At 30.9% G+C, this 10,072-nt stretch overlaps 1 protein-coding gene across 1 annotated transcript; it reads right to left on the bottom strand.

Annotated features, from left to right (window-relative positions):
* Window positions 1–3,664: 3,664 nt before the first annotated feature.
* LOC108225384 (embryonic protein DC-8) lies at window positions 3,665–6,052 on the bottom strand. Its single transcript, XM_017400231.2, has 3 exons — window positions 4,577–6,052; window positions 4,332–4,456; window positions 3,665–4,215 (listed from the first exon to the last, which is right to left on the bottom strand). Exons 1-3 carry the CDS (start codon window positions 5,918–5,920, stop codon window positions 3,948–3,950), a joined length of 1,737 nt encoding a protein of 578 aa, XP_017255720.2. The 5' UTR covers window positions 5,921–6,052; the 3' UTR covers window positions 3,665–3,947.
* Between the last annotated feature and the right edge of the window lie 4,020 nt (window positions 6,053–10,072).

The raw sequence follows: 10,072 nt of genomic DNA, 5'->3' as shown, positions 1-10,072 counted from the left end.
ATCTTCCGAAATCTCAAATTGTTTAAACAGATTCGTAGCGCTAAACTTATCACGTGCTTCCATAATAATCAAGAAGATAACATCTTTATCATGAAATCTTCGCAACCTCATTCAAATAGTATGCATGAACTTACAACCGATCTCGATAATAGTTCGATTCAATTTTATAATTTTCTTGAATTTCGAATAGAAAATAATATTATAATTCAAAAATTCAAGTTCAAGGATCTTAAAGGTAAATCAATTCTTTTTTTATTGGATTCTAAAAATAATAAAATTCTTTTCTTATAATTTTCTTAAATTTCGGATAGAAAATGTAATTATAATTTAAAAAATCAGGTTCAAGGATTTCAAGAGTTAATACAATCCTTTTCTTTTTGGATTCCAAAGATAATACAATTTTTTTTATTTAAAAATACTAAAAGGAATAGGATTATATTTATTTAAACTAACAATTATAGATAAAATACAATTTATATTTAAGATTTGCAAGGTAATATGTACAATTTTTATTTCGATTTAGTCTTATAATTTTCTTAAATTTCGAATAGAAAATAAAGGATTGTAAAGATAATAATTATTAAAATAAACTAATAGCAAAAAAATTAGAACCATAAAAGAATAATAATTTTTGACTAATAAATAAAAATCATAAAATAAAAATAATTAACAAATAAAATAGGATATATAAATAGGAATCATACATTGATTTTATTATTGATTCTTAATTAGTATTGTGTTTGACGGCCACGGGAGGCGGCTCAAACTAATTTTTATCTAAATAATAATATTTTTTTCTATTAGTATTATGTTTGACGGGAAAGTGGCTAAAATAATTTTTATCCAATTATAATCTTTAATTTTATCATAATTAGAATAATTTTTATTAGTATTGTGTTTGATAGTGAGGCGACTCAAACTAATATATAAATTATAATGTTTTGTTATAAGTATTGTGTTTGACAAGAATGCGGCTCAAACTAATTTTGAACTAAATTATAATATTTAATTTTATCGTAAAAATAATAATTATGGATTAATATTGTCTTTGACGGGAGGGCAGTTCGAACTATTTAATTATTAGTATTGTGTTTGACAGGATGACCACTTAAACAAATTTTTATACTAATTATAATATATTTTTATTAGTCATATGTTTAACGCGAAGATGACTCAAAATAATTTTTATATTATTATAATATTAATTCGTATCAAAATTTATAACGCCGCCGCGAAGCGCGGCTTTTTTCACTAGTCAATATATATATATAAAGGAGGATGCGGGCGTCTCTAAATTGTTCGATTCAGTCTTCTGATTTTTCTTAAATTTCGATGATAAAATATAATTATAATTCAAAAAATCAGTTTAGAGAATTCTAAATGTAATAGAATTCTTTTGTTATTGGATTCTAAGTACAATTTTTTTCTTATTCAGTAATCATAAAAGGGATAGGATTATATTTACTCAACTAACAACAATTACCGATCATAAATAAAATATTATTTATATTTAAAATTTGTTAGCTAATACGTAAAATTCTTATTCTTAATTTAGTCTTATAACTCAACACACTGTCCATGGAGTTAACTTCACATATCACTGTGTTCTTCTGTCTATATATAAAACCTAAAGCACTAATTCAACTTTAATCTGAAAATACTCCTTATCTAATTATATTGCAGGTCAGTCTTATAATTTTCTCAACTAAACTTTTAATAGAAAATAAAATTGAAATCTAAATATTTGGTTCAAGTAAAGGTAAAAGGATCGGGAAGATAATACAATTCTTTTTGTTAGAAGATTGCAAAGATAATACAATTTTTTCTTTATTTATGAATCATAAAAGGAGTAGGATTCAATTTATTCTAAATGACAATTATAAAATAAATACAAATCTTATTTCCGGAAGTTATAAAATTTATAATCTAATTCTAATTAGTAGTTAGGAAATTTGATATATTTATCTAATTATAGTTATAATTTTATCATAATGTAAATGATTCTTGACAGGATGTGTGGAGTCTCTAGAAACTTTCCGTTTGATTTTTCTAATTTTTTGAGAGAAAATAGGTAAAGTGGCTAAAAATAATAATCGTAAAAGAGATGTAATTCTAAGTAGTTAAGAAATATGAATTTAAAAAAAATATAATGACCAAAATCTATGAAATTCTAAGTAGTTAAGAAATAGGAATCTTAAAAGAAAAGAGAGATAATTCTAAACAATTAAGAAAGAAGAATCTTAAAGAAAAATATATAGCTGAATATTATGGAATTAGATATATTTATCCAATTATAGTTATAATTTTATCATAATTTACATGATTCTCGATTAGTATTGTGTTTGAGAGAAGGAGACCCAAATTAATTTTTATTTAAATAATAATAAATTTTCTATTAGTATTATGTTTGACGAGAAAGCGGCTAAAATAATTTTTTATCTAAGTTATAATATATTTTTTTTAATTAAAACGGGACCACAGCTTAAAATAATTTTTATCCAATTATAATCTTTAACTTTATCATAATTATAATTAATTTTATTAGGATTGTGTTTGACGGTAGGGCGACTCAAACTAATTTTATCTATATTATTATATTTAATTTTATCATAATTATAATAATTATTGATTAATATTGTCTTTGATTGGAGGGTGGGTCAAATATTTTTTTATTAATGATATGTTTAATGGGAACATGACTCAAACTAATTTTTATGCAATTATAATATTAATTCGTCAAAATTTCTAAAAAGATTCTTGATTAGTATTGTGTTTGAGGGGATAGCGGCCCAAATTAATTTTTATCTAAATAATATAAATTTTCAATTAGTATTATGTTGACAGAATAGCGGCTAACATAAATTTTATCCAATTATAATATTTAACTTTATCATGATTATAATAATTTTTATTAGTATTGTATTTGACGGTAAGACGACTCAAACTAATATCTATATAATAATTTTTTGTTAATAGTATTGTGTTTGACAAGAGAGCGGCTCAAACTAATTCTATCTATATTATTATATTATTATATTTAGTATCTATATTATAATTTTTTTTAGTATTGTGTTTGATGGAGGGCCACTTAAACAAATTTTGACATAATTACAATTTTTTTATTAATAATATGTTTAACGGGAACATGACTAAAAATAACTTTTATATAATTATAATATTAATTCATATCAAAATTTATAAAAAATTAATAGCGCCGCGGCGAAGCGCGGCCATTTTCACTAGTTTTAAAATAAAAGGGTGTTGGATTTGTATTATTTTTACTTATCTTCTTTCTTACTAAGAAAATCCTCAAAACATAGATATAAATAAACTTCCCTAACAAAGCGAGAAACAACTGGGTCGGCGGCCATTCTTTACCGTGGCTATTGTGCCTTTCACCTGGTCTCGATCATATATTCGAGGTAAATTATTTTCCTGTATATGAATTCGTTATAAACAGAAAGAATGACTCATCACAATAACAGTATACGATGCATTCTGGTAAATTTGTTTACAACTGAAGACCACGGAGCCCAGAAGGTCAAAAAGTTTGCTAAGTTTGCACACTAGTTGCATGTATACAAATGTCTATTCTGCATAGTAGAAGCTTATACTTCGTTAATTTTGTTGTATTTCATTGGTGTTTCATTTACCACTTGAGCAAAGCCAGAAAACAAAAAATATTATTTCCCAAGTTCCATAACTTGAGGTTTTGATTTTGCCACACGGCGAGCTGGAAACAGGAATCATATTTACATATAACACATGCGGAAACCATCAGAACAAACATACAATACCAAGAAAGCAAATTTGCAGTCAACAAATGCCCACACAATTACGAAGCCACGACAATACTAACACAACATGATACTTGTAATAAACACAAGTTTGACAACAGAACAAAAACCCCATTGTTGGTAACTGAGAGTGCTGCATTGCATTCTCCTCTACATTTTCCCCTGCCTCGTCTCCTTGCGCTCCACAATAACCTCCTCATCTCCCATCTTCCCCACATCGTTGAATGCCTGACCATGCATCTGATCTGCTGCCTTGAGAGCCTCCGCCACCGCTCCCGGCCTCGTTTCGTCTACTTTAATCACTGCTTCCTGCTGCTGCTTGTCTTTAACAACATCGCTAGGCATTGTCAATTTCCCCACAATTGCATCCTTTACACTACCCATGGCACCAAATATTGTGCCCTTTGCTGCGCTCCCCCTGTCAGGTCATTTACACACAAATATTGCATCAATATCTGATAAGAACTACACATATTCATGAACATGGCTCTTGCAACTAACTAATTTAAGCTTAGATTAATCTAGTTAGCTCACCTATCACCAGCAGTTTCTCTATCAGCCTCGGCCCTTTGTTTAGCTTCATCTTTTACACCCTCTTCTTGCAACTTCAATTCCTCCATTTTCTTTCTAGCAGCGAATTCAGTGTCCTCGTATTTTTCCTACATCATACAGCCCCTCAATTAGCAAAATGAAAAAAAATCTTTGTATATGCATAAATATAATTATTATTCAATCATTCAAATTGAAGTAGAAGAAAATAACAGGTATTAGTCACTGACGTTGGCTGCCTCAGCAGTCTCTCCGGCCTTGCCTTTCACTTCCTCTTTCTTGCCAAGAAACATATCCATGGCTTTCCTTGCCGCATCCGCAGCTGAATCTTTCAACTCGGTCATCTTTCCAACAGTGGTGTCTTTCCCTTCCTTGGCCTTCTCCACCGTCACATCCTTCCCTTCCTTGGCCTTCTCCGCCGCATAGTCCTTGTACTCGCCAGTTTTTTGCACCGTAGTATCCTTGGCCTCTTTAGCCTTCTCCATGGTGGCATCCTTAGTTTCCGCAGCCTTCTGCGCCGTGTAGTCCTTATACTCCTTGGCCTTCTCCATAGTAGCATCTTTAGTCTCTGCTGCCTTCTGCGCAGCATAGTCCTTGTACTCACCGGTTTTCTGCATAGTAGTATCCTTAGCCTCAGCCGCCTTCTGAGCGGCATAATCCTTGTACTCCTTGGCCTTCTCCATAGTAGCATCTTTAGTCTCTGCCGCCTTCTGCGCAGCATAGTCCTTGTACTCGCCGGTTTTCTGCATAGTAGCATCCTTAGTCTCAGCCGCCTTCTGAGCGGCATAATCCTTATACTCACCAGCCTTCCCCATGGTAGTATCCTTAGCCTCAGCTGCTTTCTGAGCCGTAGTATCCTTAGCCTCAGCCGCCTTCTGAGCGGCATAATCCTTATACTCACCCGTCTTTTCCTTGGCCTCAGCCGCTTTCTGAGCGGCTGTATCCTTAGCCTCAGCCGCCTTCTGAGCGGCATAATCCTTATACTCACCCGCCTTCCCCAGAGTAGTATCCTTAGCCTCCCCCGCCTTCTGAGCAGTATAATTCTTATACTCACCAGCCTTCTGCTTAGCCTCCTCGGTCTTCTGAGCCGCCTTCTCCTTAGTCTCCTCGGCCTTCTGAGCCGCCTTCTCCTTAGCCTCCTCGGCCTTCTGAGCCGCCTTCTCCTTAGCCTCCTCGGCCTTCTGAGCCGTATAATCCTTGTACTCACCCGCCTTCCCCGTAGTAGTATCCTTAGCCATCTTCGCCTTCTCCTTGGCCTCCTCCGCCTTCTGCGCAGCTACATCTCCCCCTTCTCTCCCCTTATCATAAGCATAATCAGTGTTCTCCCTCGAAACCTCCGCAGTATCATGAGCCTTTCCCACCACAACCTCCTTAGCCTGGCCCAAAGTCCCCTGAACAGACTTCAAAATGCTCCCAATAACACCAGGACCGCCACTAACTTCTTCTTTATGCTCCACCACTTTAATACCCCGCTCTCTATCCTGATTCACATCCCTCAGCTCCTTAGCAGCCAGCTCTGCGGCAGCCTGAGCCCTCTCTTCCTTTTCAGCTCTCTCATCTTTTCTCGACGCCATCTTTTTCGATTAATCACAAAATATTATTTTCTAATTACAATATATATTTATATATCTCGCTGTATGTGAAGATTTTGTAGTGCTAATGGAAGACACTGAATTGTGTTTCTATGAATGTGATGCTTGGTCGATGAGGAAATGTATTATATACAAGCGCTAGTTGGAGACTAAGCTATTTAGAGGCATCGTGGTTGTGACACGTACTATATTTCGCTAGCTGTAAAATAAACACGTAGCGTTTGGACTGCCACGTGGTGATTGTGGAAATAATTGATTCTCACTGGGTCGGCGCGTGAGATAGAAATGCAAATGACGGTGCATTTAGGTGTTTATACTAGCAGGCTTATCCAGAGATTGTTTCGGTTTTGTATGCGGGATGCACCGTCGCCAATAATTTGAACAAAACAAAAATATGTAGTTAGTAATTTTAAAATTTTAAAATAGCATGCAGACGCATCCTCCGGGTTCCGGTGAATGAATATTTTATTATTTTTATTTTTTACAGTTTATGTATAATATAAAAAGGATTTAGCCAAACTTTTTTCAGTCGAGTATTATTTCAGTCACTTGTTTACGATATAGCTGAGATACACAAATAATATATATAGTTATTGTGACCGCATAAGAATTAATCTATGTTTTCTTTATTTGAAAAAGGGAAAATAGATTTTTTTGCCACCCAACTTATTATTTGTTTAGAAACCTACCACTGAACTATAATTTTTTTCTTTTTTGCCACTAACGTTAGGTTCGGATTTTGTTTTTGTCACTAAAGTTAGGTTCGGATTTAATTACTAACACTATGTTAATCTTTTTAGAGTTAATTGCATTTGGCCGTTACCGTTAATTTTTGCAGGGGCATTTTGGGAAATTTTATTATATTTAATTAAAATCAGACTTTTATTTAAATTTTCCGACCATCTAAACGATATTTTGCGGAAATCAATTTTTCAGCACTCTGCAATATAATGGTGATCTATATCTTTATATGTAGTACGCCATATGTGTCTTAGGTAGTTTATCTTGGAGGACGAGAGTACAGATTTTTTTACTCAGAAAGGAAATCTCAAAATTAACTTATGGAACTATATTTATAAAAAATGAGAACCTTAAAATACGTGACAAGTAGTGGTAAAGAACTATAAAGTCAAGTGATACTATATTTTTGTGGAGTCTTAAAATAATTTATAAAACTAAATTTTTTAGGTTCTTAAAATGCTTGTTAAACTCTCGTACTTCAAGGTAAACTAGCTTGGGGACATATAGATGAGTGTATATAATGTTATAGACACATATCATATCACCATAATATTGCAGACTACCACTATGTTTTTATAATGCTAAAAAAATAACATATTGTTAATAATCAAATTAATCATATCACCATAGCGTTAGGGACAAAAAAATCCAACGTTTTTTTACGGGAAAAAAACCAACATTAAATTTTATTCAGAAAAAATAAAATAAAATAATTTTTGAAATTTTTTGGAGTCTCAAAATGCGTGTCCAACTCTCGTTCTCCAAGATAAACTACCTAGGACACTACATATAAAGATATAAACACATATCAGATCGCCATTATATTGCAGACTAATACTATATTTTAATAATGCTAAAAAAATAACATAGTGTTAATAATCAAATCCGAACCTAACGTTAGTGACAAAAAAAAGTCTGAACCTAACATTAGTGACAAAAAAGAAAAAAATTATAGTTCAGTGGTAGGTTTCTAAACAAATAATAAGTTGGGTGGCAAAAAAATCTATTTTCCCTTTGAAAAAACAATTTATGTATCTTCATTATACTAGCTTATAACCATGCAAGGCACGGGAACTTTTTAATTATCTATAAACTTTTTAAATATATTGTAAGTGGTGTGAAAGAATTTAATTTATAAGTAATAAATTAAAATTTTCAATTAAATAAAATTTGAAATTATGATTTGTTTGTAAGTCAAAACTATTATAAAATATATATAGGTTCTACTTTTCAGACTTGTTTCTGTAATAAAAAACTGGTTACACATGTTGGATCATCCGACAATGACGATGTATAAAATACACCTTCACAGAGTCATTAATGGCTTCAAATAAACTATTGTAATCAAGCCATTCCTTTTCTCTTATGTATCATGCCAAAGTATTAAAATTTTTTTATCAAATTTTAATATATATTGAGTAGAATATGTGACGTCAATCCCATTAAATTATATTTATAAATGTATTTTATATTAGAATTATTATAATATGATTTAAATTTGGCTTACTAATTTTAAAATATATTTGATATAAATAATTTTGTGACAGTGCGATTTATATGATTCTACAATTAAAACTGGTAGGAAATATTTATTTTGGATGAAAATACCCGGCTTATTAATTTTAAAATATATTAGATAAAAATAATTTTGTGACGGTGCGATTTATATGATTCTATAATTAAAGTTGGTAGGAAATATTTGTTTTGGATTGAAAAAATTATAAACATGTGAAAGACAGAATTTGTTTTGAATTCAGAAAAGGAATTATAAACATGCAAGTAGATATCAGTTGCCTTATAGAATTAGAAGTTAATTTTGTTCTGATCTAACGGTACTTATTTGTTCAATATACGTTCCAACGGATAATAAGCTTTTAAACCATGTGACCGTGCGACCAAATTATCTCCCTTACGCTTATTATATATAAGTATATAATGTCATATATTACAACTACGAGCAAATCGGCATTTAATCTGTATCTGGCTACTCCAATTTTAATTGAGATAATAATTTGATCTCATATTTTAATTAAAAGGATAATTTTATTTAAATATATATATATATATTTTAAATAATAAAAAATATTTTATAATTAAATTGTTTTGAAAGTAAATTATTAGTAAATGAATTAGATTATTAGTAAATGAAATGTTTTGAAAGTAAAACATTTTATATTTTTTAATTAAATTGTTTTGAAAGCAAATGAATAATTAAAAGTATAACTTTCAGTTATATTTTATACAAATTAATATTTTGATATTTGTATGTTTAAAATTATAACAATTTTTTTAAAAAAAATTGTTTGAATATAATCAGTGTTACAGAAATCGGGAATCAGACCAAATCGGTTGAGTTACCGATTCAGGGATTAATCGGAAATCGGAGATTAATCGGAAGGATTAATCGGTGTGAAAATCGGATTTATTTTATATAAAAATATTATTTAATATTTAGTTATTATTATATTAGCTATTTGGTAACTAATATATTTGCGATATTCATAAACTTTATAATTACTCATATTTAAAGTAATATAATATTTTAATTCTAATAATTTATCACATATACTTCGATTAAGAAATATATATAAAGATTAATCGGATTTCAAAAATAGGATCGGTGGCCGATCTTGCAGGGATTAATCGGGGATTAATCGGTTAAATCGGGGATTTTTAGAACACTGGATATAATTAATTAAGAACTCATTGAATAACCGGATTGTCCCAGCTGGTTTCCCATGAGTGATTTCTGTTAATAAAATCATTTATTTGTCAAAAAAAAGAAAGAAAAAAGAGTTTTTTTTTCATTAAGAAGTGCGAGAGGAATAGTTGTTGAGTTTAGTTTAACTTCAACTATTTACAAAATCAAAATTAAATTAAAATATGGAGATTGTGTTAATTAGAAGTACTCGTCCTCCTCTTTGATAAGTATAACAGTAGTATAATATAAATAGGTTTGTGAGACTTTTAACTCCGAAAGTTTAATGTTGTTTATTTGACCGTCACATACCTTAGCATATCTGTATGTAGGGCTGTTCACGAACCGAGCCGAGCCGAGTTTTGACCGAACCGAGCCGAGCTTTAATTTTTTTTCTGACGAGTCGAGCCGAGCCGAGCTTTTTTATCGAACAAAAAATTGTGTTCAAGCTCGGCTCGTTAACTAACGAGCCGAACACGAGCTTGTTCGCGAACAAATACAAGCCGAGCCGAGTCGAGTCGAGCCGAGCCGAGCCAGAAAAAAAATAAAGACAAACCGCTAGTTGACTCTTAAAATAGCTAACCAAATAATTTTAATTTTTTTGAAACTTTGTTTATATCACTAAAATGTATATATGTTAACATCCATACGGTTGGATCACTAAAATAGCAAACTATATAAAATTATTATTTTCC

The sequence above is a fragment of the Daucus carota genome, chromosome 6 (assembly GCF_001625215.2).
Source record: "Daucus carota subsp. sativus chromosome 6, DH1 v3.0, whole genome shotgun sequence".
NCBI classification, from domain to species: Eukaryota; Viridiplantae; Streptophyta; class Magnoliopsida; order Apiales; family Apiaceae; genus Daucus; species Daucus carota.
This window is presented reverse-complemented; position numbering and strand designations above follow the sequence as displayed.